The sequence below is a fragment of the Bemisia tabaci genome, chromosome 2 (assembly GCF_918797505.1).
Source record: "Bemisia tabaci chromosome 2, PGI_BMITA_v3".
In the NCBI taxonomy this organism is placed as follows: Eukaryota; Metazoa; Arthropoda; class Insecta; order Hemiptera; family Aleyrodidae; genus Bemisia; species Bemisia tabaci.
The window spans coordinates 55031390-55049896 of NC_092794.1; the positions used below are offsets into that span (position 1 = coordinate 55031390).

The 18507-nt window shown below is 37.2% G+C and overlaps 1 protein-coding gene across 1 annotated transcript; it reads right to left on the reverse strand.

Annotated features, from left to right (window-relative positions):
- Window positions 1-1719: 1719 nt before the first annotated feature.
- Window positions 1720-15581, reverse strand: ari-1 (E3 ubiquitin-protein ligase ariadne-1). Its single transcript, XM_019049812.2, has 10 exons — window positions 15212-15581; window positions 12841-12996; window positions 12151-12222; window positions 11154-11369; window positions 9752-9973; window positions 8223-8353; window positions 6084-6288; window positions 3640-3753; window positions 3110-3222; window positions 1720-2105 (listed from the first exon to the last, which is right to left on the reverse strand). Exons 1-10 carry the CDS (start codon window positions 15413-15415, stop codon window positions 2018-2020), a joined length of 1521 nt encoding a protein of 506 aa, XP_018905357.1. The 5' UTR covers window positions 15416-15581; the 3' UTR covers window positions 1720-2017.
- Between the last annotated feature and the right edge of the window lie 2926 nt (window positions 15582-18507).

Below are 18507 nucleotides of genomic sequence, written 5' to 3' on the forward strand. Positions count from 1 at the left end.
AGAAAAAGAAGAAGTTTTACAAGAACTTTAAAGAAAAGAAAAAAGGAATTTTACAAGAATTTTGAGGAAGCAATTGGGAGACTGGGATCCAGAATGGTCATGTCATTTGTTACGGATACCAAACTGAAACGTGGACAACTCAGACAGAATGGACCTCATCTGTACAGATAATAAATTTTAAAAGGAAACGATTCTGAAATTAGTTGATTGCTTTAGAAAAGAATCCTTTGCCGAAAGAGTAAGGCTAAAACTTAGGACTGGGTGAAAATAGTTGCTGAAAATGTTCTGTAAGTAATAAGACTAAAAAGTTAGAGTGAAAATATCTCTGATTATAAGACAATTCACATAATACATCATACATGAGAGACGTTTCGCCCACAATTATTAGACATACAACATGCTTTTAAAAGTTTATCTAAAATTAAAATGCCTACATCAAATGTGTTCGCTGTTTAATCTAGTGATTTTTACCTCCACATCTAACCTCCACAAATAAATGGCCAGAGAAATACAAGTATCACATTGTGCGCATTATTTTTATGTTTCTTGCGTTGAGTGCATTTTTAAAAGTTAGTGTTTTAATTTTAGGTCAACTTATGTAAGCATTTTGTCACAGGTCTAATAATCATAGGCGAAGTGTCTCGTATGTTAAATGCAGAATGAGAATTGACGCACCCAGTAAATCTCTATCTTTATCACACAACCCCGATTACACTCATTCCGTTTCACTTACTATGCTAACCTGCAAATCTGAGAGGAATTAAATAGAAATCACACAAACTCTCAAATACATTACGATGTAAATCTTACTTTCCTGTTTGAATAAAAGAAAAATTGAGTGATGAGCTGAAAGGAAGAGGAGATCACCACACCCTCTGTTATTAATTCTTTGATGAAATTATAAAGACACCTGGTTCTTTTTTTTACACTTCCATATTGTTTTGGAGACCCTTATGCACTCTTTGAGATCACACATTTTTGAATCATTACAAAATTTTCTTTAAATATATTCCATAACTAACTGCGACAGCTGTAGTGCTTTGAGGGAATTTCTAAAATATCAACTGGTGCCAATTGACACAAAGTGCTGCGGTAAAATTTAGGATAATCTCTTGAACTTTTCAAATGGATTATGGTTGCTCAAAGCACTGGGATATTGAACAATTAGGACAACAAGACTGAATCCAAATTAGCTTTGATTTGGTAGAGGATTACGAGAAGTGAGGAATGGTGACTGATCTTAAGAAGCCGATGTGACATTCCATAATTTACTAAATTTTTGTTGGGTGCTGATACCCAAATGACTTGAAGCAATAGAACTGAACAACTCCTAGATAGAGAAAGATGATTTTGTATTCTCTGCTTTTCATGCATAAGGCCTTCAGCATGAGTGAAGCAAATTTATGAAATTGGAGCAAAACTTTACTTGTCTAACCATTGGCAGGAGTTTAAAAAAGTTGATGGATTCAAAATTAAATCTGTTCATTTAAAACGAAAAAAAGGAACATGGATTGAACTAAAAAGCGTTGAGCCTATGAAACAAAGGGCTAAAATTTTTCATGATAGTTACCTTTCTGACAGTGGGCTCAGTTTAGTGATAAACAGAAAAGAAAAAAAAATGAGTGACATTATAAAAAAAAGTTGGAGTCTACCTAGGAAATGAGGGTAGAGTTGGCAGGTACCAGGTACAAAAAAATAAAAAAAATATTGACCGAAACGTTTCGATAATGGTCGAGTTTTATTCTTAAACAAACATTTTTTGACAACAAACGAAATGGTACAATATCGAATACGAAGCAAATAAGTTTTCCGAGAAAAAAAGTAAAAATAAAAAAGATAAAATCTGAACTGGAACTAAATAGAAATGTACATATTCACACTTACGAGTTACTTATAATTTATAAAATTATCACAAGGCTGGTTGTCTCGGGACATCTATCCTTCCAGTGTTCTTAGAAAACATGCTCCATGGCAGTTCTGGAGATGGCGCAATACAAGGTGGCAACAAGGACATGACTCAGTTACACTCCATGTATTCCCACCAATCTTTCTCGTAGCCTTCGTGCACATGTTCAAGTAATACTTTTCTCCGTCCATCGCAATACCTGAAACAAGGTTAATAATAATTATTATTACTGTAGGATTGTAGGTATACCATTCGCTTCAGGCTTTTGTTGATGGTTGTAGGACATCATTTATTGCAAGTATAAAAAATACGCTCAGGCTATGATGGATTGAGAGAGGGATTAAAGAACCATTGCGGGAGATGCAGTCAGACACCCCAAGGGTACTTTGTGCCTCTTTCATATAGATGTGGCTTAGCATTATGATAGTGGTGTGTTTATGCCTTAAACAAACATGTTAAGGTATGTAGAGGTAGGTAGAGAAATAGTGCTGGGTCCACACCATTTCACAGGGAAATAGAAGCCAAGAAATTCCAAAAAATTTTCAATTAGAGTCAAAATAATGTTATGCTCTGATGAGTACCACACAAGGCTGAGGAGGGGAGAGTTTTCAACTCAGGCAGCTTGCATTGGCATATTAAGTTGAGGTCACGCCGAACCAATGCAAGCTGCCTGAGCTGAACACTCTCCCCTCCTCAGTCTTGTACTGATATTTATTGGAGCGAACAATTTTTTCGACTCTAATTGAAACATTTTTGGAATTTCTTGGCTTTTTTTTCTCCGCGAAATGGTGTGGATCCAGCACCATTTTTCCCCCTTGTTACATACAATTCGGCCCATTTCTCAGTGCTTTTTCTCATTTGTATGTATATGTATTAATGATGAAAAAAATAAGATATAAATAGAATATGAGGTGTTTTTACAGATGAGCTGGAAATTGTAGTTCCTAATTGCAAAAGAAATCAAACTGTAATACATGCTAGAGGTTCTAGGTAACCAAAACATTAAATTAAGAGTAAGTAAAAGGCTGAAGTTGCCTAGCTGACGCACTACTCGCAAAATTCCCTGATTTTGCTGGGTAGGCGTAAATTCTTTGACTTTCCAAGTTTTTTAAAACGCCAGTAACACTACTACTATTGCAAGATTCGGAAAATACTTTGAGGGCTTGATTTAAATACAGGGAATAAGGTAGGAAACCGCCTTACCGATATTTGTCTTGAACTTTTTGTTTAATATCAGCCAAATTTTCAGAGGTGATCTCCCGTTCTAGATATTCAGATAACTTCTCCGTAGCGCTTTCTAAATCTTTTTGGTTATCCTGAAAATGTTGACAAATTACACATTAATAATGGCAAAAGGAAATTTTCGAATCAAGAGCTGAAAACAAAAAGCAGTGCATGAGAAGACAATTTTAAAGTCAGGAACAACAATCAAGTGTCATTTTTACTTGCAGGAATGTCTGTTTCCTTCTGTTTCCAACTAACACGTTCTACTGCAGTTTATTTTAACTGACAATAGATGCATCTACTTGAAAAATGATGTGAAATTACACACAGAGCAACTCTTGAGAACTTTCTGCGTTTGCAAAGGAAGTTGTGTGTATTATTTAATGCTAAAATTAGACGAAAACTGACATTTTATAAGATTAATTTAAAAATTCTAGGTCACATAGTGTTTTGGGAGCAAATTCACCTATTTTTTAATGAATTAATAAACAAATTTAACGAATTCTCACCTCAAATAGGACAGACTGATTATTTTTACGTAAATAATAGGCGAAAACATAGGTGTACATTAGTGTTTGTCGACACTGACATAGAATATCAACTGCCTTCTTCAGAAATTGAACCTGGAACAATACATGACAAACCATTGATATTTGTTCAACGATTAAAAATCAATACACAGTAAAACCTCGTTACAACACAAGGAGGAATCAAGAGTTTAAATCATCATACCAGTCAAATTTCAAACAATTTCAAAGAAAGCTAAAAACTGTTAAGAAACCCACTTGCATAAAAATCAAAAATATTTGTTGTGAGAACTAGTTTTGAGGCATTGGGGTGTCATCTTTAGTAGCATGACAGATTGTATTATTCCTTTCTTGTGCACATGGCAAGAACTGATTGATTACGTCAATGACTGATGAAGTATTCTTGCCTTGGTGGCAATGGTCAGAATTCTGAACGTCTAATACACTCAGCAACACGTTGGTGATTCCTGTTAACTCCATTTTGAAAATATCTCTCTGATGTTGCGATATATGTATTGTTTTCCTTATGTTGAATTTGAGTCTTTAATTTATTCACTTGAGGGACACTTAAGGAGCCTCTCTTAAGATTACTTTCACAACTGAAACTACGAACAGACCAGCAAAAGTAATCAGGTATCCCCTGGGCATTGTTTAGCAACTGGCAGAGGGGTCATTCCACCCTAGATCAGGCCAAGGTTTTGCCCTGATAACCTAAGATTTTAATGAAACTTGGTTTACTCATTCTATACAGCATACCAAGCAAAAAGCCATCAATTTTAAATTTCAACAGACAGGGGTTAAAAATCTTTCCTTTGGCAAGGAATAATCCAGAGGGAACAATCTCATTTGTATGATTTGCAGCCAAAATAATGGTTAGACAAAGTCATACAAAGATTGATACATTATTCAGGCCTACATTCGAGACAACACATGGTTGTCCAAAGTGCCAAACCTCAAATCTCTGTTTGCAACGTTACAGCCTTCTGGGCATACTTTATTTTTTCTTTAGGAAACCAGTCAATGTGATATCTTGAAAATTTCCTTGGTTTTTCGTCTCTGTATACAGAATATTCTGAATAAATTTCAAGCAATAAAGTTAACTAGTTTTTCTTTGGAAAAATAAAAGAGGCGCGAAAATTTTGAAACACCGTGAGGGAGATACAATACAAGGTCTGTTCAATAAGAAACCGGATTTCGGTGATAACTAGCCCACAATGCGTCCAAATTGGGTTTTCTTGGACTTTCCTAACAGCTAATAACATGTTGAAGAACACTAGACTCACTGATTTTGTTTATTTTGATTTATGTTCATTCTGTGTCACCTTGAATACGAGTAAGTCAGGTGCCTTCTGCGATTGTCATAATGCGATCACTGATAGAGCAAAGATTTAACATGTAATTTTGTTTTAAACTCGGTATACCTTGTACCGAAACTTTTGGTATGTTAAATGAAGTTAACAAAGATCATTGTATGTATAAGTTTTCCTCACTGTTTCTAGTGATTTAAACAATTCAAAACGGGTCAGTAGTGCGTCGAAGATGAGGAGCACGGAAATCGACCATCAATGGCAACTGACATTTGGCACGAGGAAGGAGTGCGGGCAAAAGTGCTCGAAAATGGTCGTTTCAAGCTTGCTGAACAGCGTGATACTTCTGAAGGCTCTGTGCATACAATTTTGATAGAATGTTTAGACATGAATCGAGTTACAGGTAAACTTGTCCCGTGATTGTTGTCCGTTGAATAAAAATTCAACCAAATGCCAATTGCCCTTTAGCTTCTTGAACGTTCTAACAATGATCCAACATTTTTGGATAGGATAATTTTCGGTGACAAAACATGAGTGTATGGCTACGATATGGAGACAAAACTCCAATCATCCTTGTGAGTTGAGAAAGGTAGTGCAAGCCCGAAAAGAGAGAGACAAGTTTGGTCAAACATAAAAATCGCAGAACACCCATGAGGTTGCCTTACTTCAAGCCACGTACCAACTAAGCTAGTTAAAGATTTTTCAAGTTTATGAACGTAGCATTCTCAAGTGTAGTATTTCCAGCTATCAAGAAAGTTCAAGAAAACCTAATTTGCTAATCCTTTGTTTTCTTTATCGGGAACTACGTGATTGACTTACTTACTTTCTTTTTCGCCCAATGAATTTTTTTTTTTCAAAATTTCATCGGGGGAAAAAGAAAGTAAGTAAGTCAAACCTAATTTGGACGCATTTTGGGCTGGTTCTCACCAGAATCCACTTTCTTATTGAACAGACCTTGTACATGGTTTCACACTTTAGCCATAACTATCCATATAGAAGTCATCAAAGGCTATTTCATCACTTTTCTTGAAGAACTCAGATAAAAATTTGCAGGCGATTCAAAATGTAGGTGTGATTTAATATGTATAGCAGGTTTGGGCTTAAGGATGATTTACTTACTTCTATCCATGACATATTATGCTGTTGCATAGCCTCCATTTTTTCCTTCACTGAGGCATACAGAGTATGCTCAAACTTCAAGGACTGCATGTGGTTCATGTAACGATTACAGTAGAACAAGTAACGCTGAAGAAGTGCCCGTGAAGATTCCTGGGCATCCCTGGCTGCTTTTGACTCTTCTTCATTGTATCTATTGCAGTCATACCTAAAATATCATTTAAACATTTTAAAAAATCATTGATCAGAACAGTTGACTCTGGAAAAGACATCTCTGTGCTGATATTGGTATTCAATTGATACAATCAATTCGAAGTAAGTAAAGTCACTTGACAGAAACAAGAATTAGGGACCCCAGGTACACATAGTTTTCAACTATTTCCACAAGCACTGCAAAAACACAAATGAATACAATTTGACACAAATTGAATTAGAAAGAGTAATTCCTCTTTAATTTAGTACTAGGGGTCCATGCCCTCAACCCCAACCCTTAGAGCGCCCTCTAAGGTCCGCTTCACGCACCTCTCAAGGGTTAATCTAAATAGAGTGGACTCATCTGGGGACTATGTTCTATTGATAGCCGAACAATTTTACAAACTATGACAGGAGATGAAACAAAAAAGAATTAATGATAAATTCTCAGAATTCTTGAGGAAACCAAAACTAATGATACTCTACGATAAGAAAGAAAACATTTTTATAAAGAGTGATTCACGAAGAATAAAAAGCTCAGGATTATTGAGGGAGTCAATAATAATGATACTTTACCATGAGAAAAAAACAATTTTATAAAGATTACTTCTTGAATCACTGAAAAGTTCACTGGAATTATACAAGGAAGTGAAAAGAAGAAGAAATAAAAGAGAGAAAAAAAAACCCCTGGCTAAACCAAGTAACATACAAAAGAACGAGTCGCAAAGTCGCAGAGGAAACTGGCATGTTGGAAAACTGTCGCAAAAAGCAATAAAAACATGAGAGGGAAAGTGGGGGTGGAGAAAGACTTATGAGAAAGGGCAGTCAATTGAGTTGGCGAAGAATGGGTGGAGAGGGTCGATATAGTAGAAGGGATGGCAGACTCGCCCAGCGTTAGGTTGTGAAGCGCACATTATGATTTTATATCGTAGAGTAAGACTAGTTGTAAACCTGCTCTTCCCACTAGATTGAAAAAAGAGCTTCATTATATCTTTTTTCGGAACCAAAGCGCTTGGTTCTTTTTAGAATTTTGAACAGGTTTGATACACATATAGGTGCTGCTTGCACACCGATTTACCTTGACTTCCATAGAGCATTATACTGATCAACTCACACTTTGCTGCTGTACCACTGCTAAAGGAACAAGACATTGCCTAAATTCATCATTAATGGGTCCATTGAGCCATTTTCCCTACAAGTTATTCGAGAGTGTTAAAAGAACTAAGCTTTCTGTTGTTCCTGCATTTTTGGTAGTGGCAACCAGGAGGAAAGTTTACTTGAAAGGGCAAAAAAACAGGGTAGCCGAAAACAACCTTTGAACTATAAGCTTGTTGCGCTATAATTTATGCATCATGATTAATATGACAGAGGAAGCTGTAGTGGAAGAATGAGCAGTAGTGCTGCTGTGTATTGTTGATTAGTATGTAGATTATAGGCTAGGCCCTGCAATTTCGATGACTTCTGCGGTCGGCCAATATACTTACTAGATTTCCCCATTGCCGCATTTGCTAAGATCCTTCCTTTTAAAATGTTTTAACGTTACCACAACATTGCAGAATTATCCTAACCTCAAAGGAGATGTCAGCAATTCAAACAAGAGCATGGTGGTAGTTAATAGGTAATGGTTAGTGGCCCATTTTCCTATCTATGACACGTAAATTCGACTTTAAATGACTGTGACAAACGGGACGGTTCAGACATGTTTGGGAGGTCCCCTTAAAAAAATGGTGTCCCTCCGAGGAGACAATTTTACCATAAGAATCGTTTTCTTTGTGACAGAATTACGTGAATCAACTGTTTGTGGGCCAAACTCGAGGTCAACTGACCCATTCATAAAATGGAGATCACTGATTCATTTCTACATTGTTGCAACTTTATCATACGGCACCTAATTTTATCTTTCATATAACTACTTATTCACTGAGTTAAAAATGAAATATAATTACTTACCACGAGGATCCATGTGGTTCCCAAGGGCCTAGGCAAAACCAACAGAAATCAGCTTTACAGTTTTGATTCTTACAGACCATGTGATTACATCCACCGTCTTTCTCTATCGTTACGTGACACTTTGGACATTCCTGTAGCAAAGAATGAAAACACTATAGTTCAGAATAAAAAGGAGTCACAAATTGAATCCTTATAAAATTTTTAGGGATGGACCAAAATTGATTTTTCGCGTCACCGGATACGGATATCGATTTTTTGTATTCCACTGGAGCCGGATACCGGATAATATGCTAAGGTATCCGGCCGGAACTGGATAATACCGGATCCGGATAATGCTTTTTAACGTGAGAAAAATCTCCCAATTTTGCAGAACAATAGGCACACTGTGTATTAGACCATCTTGACCGTCATCCACGATGTATGTGACTTCTTACCGGCAACTTTCTTACGTTTCAAAGGCCTGCGATGAGTCAACTTGCTAAAACGCATACTAAAAAAAATGATACAGGAGATTAGCAGCATAGCTTCCATTAGGTTCATGGCGTCATAGACCAGACGGATCTGATGGGCAGAAAGAAAAATCCTATCAGAAGTGTAAACGAGACAAGCACTGTCGCCGCTTGCCGATGAAAAGTCGCAACATTTCAAAGCCTGTCTTGGCGGAAAGTTGGTCGGCTAATCTCTGTTGATGAGAATCTCTAAATGAACGAGGGAAAGGATGTTTAAACTGATCACAAACTTAACTGGCCTTTGTTTCGATACTGCGATAATAAACTGCCTACTGCTACTTTACGATAATGCAGAGTTACACTCAGACTAAAAACGTTACGAACAGGGAACAGATGCAGTAGCATTGGTTTTTATTCACCTGCATCTTCGTCCTTGAAAGTGAAACACGCGGACCTCAGGAACGAAGGATCACGTTGCGATTGCATTAATTTTCGGAAAATGTACTTAATGTCGGTAATAACCAGTTTCGGAAAGTTGAAAAATTACCATGACTAGACAAAGTGCACCGAAAAGCGCCGGAATATGTTAAGCTATCACTAAAAATTTATCAAAATTTTCATGGCTGGAAAAGCACTATCCGGCAGGTCCAAGAACCGGATAATCGCCAGATAGCCGGCCCAACTCTAAAAATTATACAGAGATTATCACTCCGTAAGAACTTTGTGGAATCTTGATGTGAGATTAGAGCAATTCTTAATGAGATGTTTGTTACAGCTAACTTGCTACTTACAGGTAGATCAGTAGTTGCAATGAAGACTGAGTGGATTATGACTTGACCCATTACGAATGGATGAATCCCCTATTTTCAACCACACAGATGACGATTGACCAAGGAAAATCATAGTCCACCCTGATTTTTTAGGCAGATTGTGATCAGCCCGGGAGATGGGTCGTTTGAAAATCACAATTGGATTTAAAAGGCTTGCAATCTGAAAATTGCAGCTAATAACTTTTATTTTTGGGTTTCCTCAAGAAAACATCTATCTATTTAAATGCAAAGATTTATCATACACATTTACCTGTGTGTTAGCTGCAATCCAATTAGATGTTTCTGAATCATCGTCACATTTTTTTATCCAGCGTTTGAGGAGGTGGCACTTGACTGGGTCATGCCAGTTTTCACCACACGCAAAACAGAAAGTGTGCCGACACCTACATGTTACTGGTCTTGCATCCACATACGGCACTCTAATTGCATTGTTACAATTGGGAGAAGGACACCATCTCAAAAGTCGATTGCACTAAAGACATGATAAGTATTTATATTAATTCATATATAATATGACAGTTCCTGGAATGATAGATCAAATTCAAGTGAAAAAGATTCAGTTTTTTAAGGACACATACCATCCTGCATAATTTTAACATACAATTTTCACAGTTTTAGGCCCAAGTTGGCGTCTCAAAACTGAAATCATGGACTTTTATAGACTGTAAACAAGGTTCTACTCAGTAAAATCTCATAGCAGTTGGGCTGCTGGCCCATTTTTTTAATTCTTGCAGTACAAAATTTGGAATGCTTCAAAAGATAAAAATTTGGAATGTCTCAAAAGAGGATATGGATTCAGAGCGCCGATTCGCTGATTCACTTAAAATATTTGCAGCCCATTTAGAGCCTAGTGCCTTCCACTTAGCCTGCACGTCTCCACTATGTTCTCTTTTCTCCTCTTTCTTCCTTTTCCCCTAATTTTATCTAATATTCCCCCTTTTAGCGTGCCTGACCCAATGGGAACTTCCCAATTTCCTGGTGGGCTAGTCAACCTCTAATTGAGCCACAGATCGATTCTACTGTTAAAGTAATATAAATGCAGCCAAAGAGAAACTTTCTATAGTAAAAACTTTCAAGAACATTTGCTAGTCAAGCAATGCATTCCCTACTAAATTATTCACCTAAGTCCTGGTATCGAGAGTTTAATTAAAGATATGACTGAAGGTGCAAAAATTGCTCGAACTTGCAAACTCTGCTTCGTGCCTGGAATGAGAAAATTCCTGAGCGCGACAGGAAACTTTTCGATTATAACTCCCCCCCCCTTTTTTTTTCTTTTATTAGCGAAAAAAGAGAAGAATGTTCTGATTTGCCAAATTTCTTAGCTAAATTATACTCCTAACCTGCCTTGCGGAGTGAGGAAATTTTGAGGCTGAGATTGAGACTGATTTTTTATCCAGAGAACTTTCTGCACCCCAAGATATGAAAAAAAGTTGCTCCTTGATGGGCATATGTTCAGCAAAGTGTTCTAATACGCATGATAAAATTTTCCTGCAAGACAATGTGGTGGAGACATAAATAAAGCTGGGTGTTCATGAATTGCAGGAGAAATAGTATATTGATGTAACGTTTTATTGTATCAATCAGGCACAACATTCACAAGATACCTGTGTTGAAATATGAATTGACTTTCAAAGAAAAAAAAAAATTCTCACCTCAACAAAACTGTTGGTAATTAGGTGCTGATATTTGAGTTTCACCTTGGGGTCTCTGACTAGCCTCATAACCGAAGCATCATCAACGAGAATATCGCAACCATGAGCGGCACATGCAATTGTCTGTCCCATGCCTTCCTCCATTATTTTAGTGCCCAGATATTCACCCCAGCACTGAGTACAAAACCGGTGATTACACTCCAGGCCAGTCATCATCTAGATTCAAAAGAAAAGGAAATAAGATGTAAATAGAATTGGTGATTCGGTAAAAATATTATTTCAATTATCTTATTAAAAAGTTTTTGATAAACCTGTTTGCCTGATCAGCTGTCAATCTTCACCTATTCCACTTAAGAGACAGATCATCAAAAAGAGAGAGAGTGAAATTTGTAGGAAAGGGGACTTAACCTAAAAGTGTGAACACTTTTTGGGAAACCCCGGCAAAACCTTAAGTCTATACTAAAAAAGAGAAAGGAAAAAAGAAAAACAAATCGGACATTACTTTTTCTTTTTCAAAGATCTGAGCGTTTCAACAAAGCTAAAATTTACGATTCGGACAAGTAAGAGCCTTTTTCTGGAAATTTTTCAGCACAAGTACGAAGGACTTCTTTTAGTAGCAGCAAAGAGAGGAATAACATTATGGTGCTAATGATTATATCTACTTGAAATTCTCTAGACTCTAGACTAACTGAAGTGTCACACAAATTCAAGTGCGAGAAGTTTCAATTAAGAGAGAAAAGAACAATTGTTCTTTGGCTTGCTGTGCTTAAATATTAAAATTTTATTTTAATGATGAAAATATTTGTGGTTGATCCATTGAGAGAAGAAATATCTCTCATGTAATTTTCCTTTCACTAGGAAGACAAAAACTTTTGATCAGAGAGTTTGAGTCTAATAGACAAGCATAGAATGCTGATTGGTGAGATGAGAGGCCAAAAAAAAGCAAAATAGAAAAAAAGAAGAAAATATTCTAAAAAACCCTACAGTATTAACTTACATTACTAGGTAAAGTCATGAAACAAATTTCACACTCCTCTGTGCCTGATGAGGATGACGGCTTCCGAAGAGGCTGGAACAAAAAAAACCACAGAATAAGCAAGTGTTATCATAATACAATGCATGTGTACATTGACTGTAAGTAACCTAGTCTGAGAAAACAGCCAAGATTCTGCAATCTAGTGAAGGAATATTCTGGCAAATTTTAGAGAACTTCCTTCACACGATCAATTTAGCACTGCTTAGTTATGTAAAGAAGTACCTACTTCAAAAATTATAGGGACTCTGGCAAACAACCATCATAATTTTTAGGGCAAAATGCAGTATGTACTAATTTCATGAGCTGTATGGACCAAGGAAACATCAATACTGGAAACAAGAGCCAAGTATGGCTGCTTTCAGCTTCTTTGAAATATTTCAATCCTGACAAAGCAGAGCTGACAATGACTTGAAAATGGGGTTCTTTCGCAAAACTCACAATCATTCTTGCACAGTAGCAGGCTATGAAGAGGATAATCAGAAAACACACATATTTTTTTAAACTTACTATACGGTTTTTGATGACTTTAAAAAACCAATTTTCCTAGTCGAATCAGCTTGGAATTAACTTTTCACCTAAAAAATCCATTTTGTTTGTAAAAGAGGAAATTTTGAGTCTATCACAGCAAGTAAAATTAAAAAGAGCTCATACCTTTTGCCTATTATTAACTATGGGTTTACGAAAAGGGTTTATGACTTTGGCATCAGCATACAGCTTATCTTGATCGCCGTCATAAAACCGCTCCATCAGTTTTTCCTTGTCCCATTTGAAGTAGTTAAGAAGAATACGAGTGGTTGTTGCAGGAATCTAAAACATAAACAAATTTTTATTTATTTATTTAAAAGAAAAAATGTTTACAAGATATAAAGTGACAATAGAGTGATATTTAGTCGTACCATTGAGCACAGCTTGTTCGGCAGGACAAATACATTTCACATTAACAAGAATCAAATACAAAATTCAATGAAATATAAATTGTTAATTTTAATCTGGGTGGCTAACATCTGGTGCTCCCAAATGGAAGGGGTATTGATAAAAGAGGAAATTTCTTAATCTTCGTCAAAAAAACAATTCCGTCTTTGTAATATTTCAGTCAAAGATTGAGAGAAGACTGATAGTAATGTGGTCTATGGTGTGAAGTAAGCAACAGAATAATCTTGTGACAAGATGAAATTCTAGAGGATGGAGCTCCAATGGAGAATTTATCGTTCACTCTGATCTTTCTTAGGGGAGGGAAGACAAAAACTATGATACGTTCATTCCGATGCAAGATCTAGGAGTTGCACTAGGGTAGTAATGTCTCTGGGTCATCATTGCTTTGCTTTATATTCAATGACCAAGCACAAATATTTACTGAGAAAAAGTTATGAGGGGTTACTGGCCTTGCTACACAATGGGATAGCAAGCCATTCAAAAAAAGAGGAGACTGTGTTGCACTTACAGAAAAAAGACAATAGGAAAATGTTGGTGAAACTTTCTCATCAAAGCAAAAAAAAAAAGATTGGTGTTTTGAAAAGAATGTGTTCAAATTGTAAAGATGATCTTTCAACTAAAATTATCCACTTGGTATTATTGTCTTACTACATGAAATCCCCATAATATAATAATACTTTAAAACTATCCTTTCCACTTTAATTTTGGAGTTGGTGCTGAATACCATCAATTTAATTTTAACCACTGTGAGAAGGAAGTTGACATGGAGATTAAGACCAACAAATAAATCATACAGGGAGGGGTTCACTCATATTAGTTAGCAAAGCCATTAGAAGACTTTCGCTTGTCTTCAATTTAGAATGCAGTGGTTTTAGAACAGTTAAGAAGGACAAAGCTGATGCTGCTACGCAGCTGTGTGCTATGATAATAAAGTTACATCTTCCTTCGTAACACCTCTCCTCAAGATAACCGATCTCGACAACTCAACTAAGAACCAGTTGCAAGGCAAAACAAGTATCCACCACAAATGGGGAGAATGTTTTACTATGATGCAGTGTATTAGGTCCTTCTACACTCCTCTCCTATGGGTTCATTAGACATACTAGTGGATGGTAGGTCTGCTATAAGATCCTTGTAAAGAATGTTACATCAGTTAGAACATTCCCTGAACAGAGGCCGTGTTCAGACTGATGTTTGGGTTAAAATGCCATATACCAGCCCCTGTAGACAGTTTAAGTTAAAAAGACAAATAGGACTTAGCAAAAATAAGTAATGATGGACTTTAATTGGGATAGGTACTACTTAAAGAAAATTTTGTAGGACGTAGCAAAATTCAGGAATGGAATCCTGATTGAGGTTTGATTTCAGGACCAAAAACAGCTCAGCATGATAAAGTCGGGTTTAATTGGCTTGAACTGCAAAAAAATTTTCCTGATCATACGGAGTGATCGGTGAAAACACTTGCATCGGGGCACGAATGATTTCATGATTGATGAACTTCACCAATATGAAGGCCATGATATTGTGATAAGAGATTATCTGTACTTAGTCACTCGAAATCCTAGATTACATACTAGAGCTTTTTTTTAAAATCAAACAGGGATGGGGTGTTTCAATGTACTCTTGATGAACCAAACTGTCACCATTCAAGGCAAGGTTACTCAAACTGCGATCATATTGGAGTGTTACCTTCAAGTTCCCTCGGTGGATATTCAAAATTTAGGTAAGTAAGTCCAATAGAAAATGGAACTTTAAAATGCAAACTTAATTAAAAAATTGCAACTGGTTCAACTTCTACTAATGATAAAATGGAACATAGAATGATACTGATCAATGAACAAAGACGATAAGTCTCCATACAGCGAACGTTGCTGCCTGCCAAATCTGTAGACACCCTTCCACAATTCACACAATGTGGTATAATATGCAGTAAGTAGTGCTCCTCAGCAAAAGGAATGGAACATTTGTATTTTTTTCCAACACATAAAATTATGGACACAAAGAAGATTCGTTATCACTAAGGGAGCTGTTGATCAGTCTTGACCAGCCATTGGGAAAACATTGACAGGGACCAAAATGGGGTAATTACCTCCACAACAGTATTCACGTCCCTAATGGAATCGATCATATGCTGGACAATTTCTTCGGTGGATAAGACTTCGAAGGGATAATCATCTGCTTCCATTTGTCTTTCCTTGGGGTTGGTTGATTCCACTTCCATCTCAATGTCAACATCATCGCCACTCGACTCATTGCCCGAGTCATCGTACAGAGTTTCTTCCTCAGAATCCATTCTAGACAATCTGAAAACTTCGCGGAACACTCACTAGACAAATTTAGCGTCAATGAAACGGCACTTGAGAAATTTGGATAAAAAATAAATAAAAAAATCACAAATAATAAAGCTGAGCCTACACCTGTCCCAATGCCCCCTTTTTGCTGGAACACAAATGACGTCACACAATCTCCTTTCAGCAAGCGCAATGCATTGTGGGATGGTCTTTCGTTTTTCATGTTGCCGCTTTCATCTTTCATAATGTATTATGTTATAGTTGTATACAGGGTGATGAATTAAAGTTTGCGCGAATTTCTTTCATATTCTTTCGAGTGAGGCACCTATCACTCACAAGAGGGATCTTCGTATTGGAAACAAAAAGTTGGGGTCCTACCTCGCCCCTTCCCCAAAATAATTATTTATAAAAATTGACATGATCTGCAGGGTGTCGCAATAGTCCGGTTCGACCCCCCTTCCCTCCCGCTAAAATACCTTACTTCATATTTCGAAACGAAACCTTTGAAAATGTCTGGGGATCAATGTAAGCTATTATCACCCCCCCCCCCCCCCACACACACACACACACAGAGGGAAGGCCTCTGAGGGACCTCAACTTTATTTTTATTCAACGGCAACGGCAATCCCTTAGGGATGTCGATACTCAGGGAAGTATCGATACTCGGTATCGATACTGGTATCGACTCTAAGCATCGATACCGGTATCGAGCATCGAGCTGAAGTATCGATACTTATGAGGTACCTATCGATACCATCGATACTATTTCTGAATTATGCCGTGATTCTGAGTGTGCGTGTGCGTATGTCTGTCGGCCGTTAAATTCCGCCAGATTTACGCCTCTCTCGAAAAAGCCCTGTTCGCGTCCTTAGTCAGCTATTTTGAGCCTTTAACTACACTTATCGAACTGAGCTTTTAACATTTTTATTGAAGTATAATCATTTTGAGAAACTTGATTACTCCGTCGTTTGTCACAGTGCATCTTGAAGGTGAAATAGTGGGGAGAGAATTTTTTAAAAAAGAAAAGGAGGCCTTCTCCATGGCCAAATCAGATTAAGTATCGATACCGTCGATACTGGGGTCTTGGCATCGATACTGCATGGTATCGATATCGTGGAGTATCGATGCCGAGTATCGTTAAGTATCGATCGAAAGTATCGATACTTTGCAAGTATCGGATAAGTATCGACATCCCTACAATCCCTCTTTTGGTGACAACTCAATCGAGAGAGGATGAAAAAAGGAAAGTTTCGGCGCAGACCGCAAATCCAGAGGTTTTTCGACAGAAACAAATTTTTCGAAATAGCGGCCGTAAGAATAGCGATTAGTGAAAAGACTGCACAAGTATCTAAGTAAGTTGTATACTCAAAAATAGCACTACAGCTGGTGCTCGAGGGATATTTGGCACGAGTATGTAGCCTGTAGGCAGAGATGGAAAGTGAAATTTCAAAAGGCTCGAATAAATTTCACAAAAGTTGAAATTTGTTAATTTTTTTTTAGAATTATTGATTAAACCTTTGAAGGTCTGAAAGCGTTTCAGATGGTCTTTCAGTTGATGCTGCGGTATTATGCTACTCTACTGAAGGTGCCAGACCCAAAGAACCCAAAGAGGGGGCAAAAAGGGGAGTTTAGAGAGAAGAACCCCAACCTAACCTCTAAACTAAACGAAAACATTTGCAACGCGCGAATGTTTTAGGCTTGGGGTGAAAAATTTCAAAATTTAGAATCACTGTTTCTAGGCATTTCTTAGCCTCCTAAAGGTATCCCCAAAAGTTTCAATAAATTTCATGAAATTTCGTGAAATTTCACTCGAATAAATTTCATGAAATTTCGTGAAATTTCATGAAATTTCGTGAAATTTCACTCGAATAAAGTTCATGAAATTTTCCATCTCTGCCTGTAGGTATCTAGCATTGGTTTATCAGATCGCCCATCATTCCAATACTTGAAGTGGCCATTGATGAAAAATGAATATTTGAGTTTCATATCAGCGATTTCCTGTTGCACGAAAACGGGAGCCGGCTATGTCATACCGAAATATCCTCGGATACCAATTTTTAACCCAAATCTTGGATAGGATTCTGAACCTCTGTTCTGAACTTAGACCGGCCGCCATGTTGTCAAAAATCAAAATGGCAACCTGCGGATAGCGCCAAAACTTTTCTTTCCTCATTATCTTTCAAGTGACACAATAAGGGGGGAGGGGGTTGCCAGTTGAAGAGAAAAAATTGGGATCATTGATCCGTGATCAATCACGCGAAGTTTAGTTTCAACAGATGAATTGAGGTAAAATTTTAGGGGGTATCGACCGGAATTCTGGGACACCCTGTAAGTACGTAATGCCAACATAAAATTTGCAGACATAAGTTTCCCTCATTTTGAAAGGCGGGAATACTTGCCGTTTTTCTTAGCTGGGAGGTGGAGGAAGTGAAAAAAATTCCTTAATTTAGGGATGTCGATACTCAGGGAAGTATCGATACTCGGTATCGATACTGGTATCGACTCTAAGCATCGATACCGGTATCGAGCATCGAGCTGAAGTATCGATACTTATGAGGTATCGATACCATCGATACTATTTCTGAATTATGCCGTGATTCTGAGTGTGCGTATGTCTGTCGGCCGTTAAATTCCGCCAGATTTACGCCTCTCTCGAAAAAGCCCTGTTCGCGTCTTTAGTCAGCTATTTTGAGCCTTTAACTACACTTATCGAACTGAGCTTTTAACATTTTTATTGAAGTATAATCATTTTGAGAAACTTGATTACTCCGTCGTTTGTCACAGTGCATCTTGAAGGTGAAATAGTGGGGAGAGACTTTTTTAAAAAAGAAAAAGAGGCCTTCTTCATGGCCAAATCAGATTAAGTATCGATACCGTCGATACTGGGGTCTTGGCATCGATACTGCATGGTATCGATATCGTGGAGTATCGATGCCGAGTATCGTTAAGTATCGATCGAAAGTATCGATACTTTGCAAGTATCGGATAAGTATCGACATCCCTACCTTAATTTTATAAATAAATTGTCTTTCAACTAGTCTGTGTGGCATGAGTCAGGAGTGATTCAGACTGCTGATAAATATTTTTTTAACTA

What these genes read in the sequence shown, in the direction of transcription:
- ari-1 (XM_019049812.2), bottom strand. Translation starts at nt 15,415, where the DNA reads ATGGATTCTGAGGAAGAAACTCTGTACGATGACTCGGGCAATGAGTCG. An exon ending in ACGTGAATACTGTTGTGGAG is followed by an intron (nt 12,997 to 15,211) that starts GTAATTACCCCA and finishes TTTATGTTTTAG; the next exon opens with ATTCCTGCAACAACCACTCG. An exon ending in TAGTTAATAATAGGCAAAAG is followed by an intron (nt 12,223 to 12,840) that starts GTATGAGCTCTT and finishes TTTTTGTTCCAG; the next exon opens with CCTCTTCGGAAGCCGTCATC.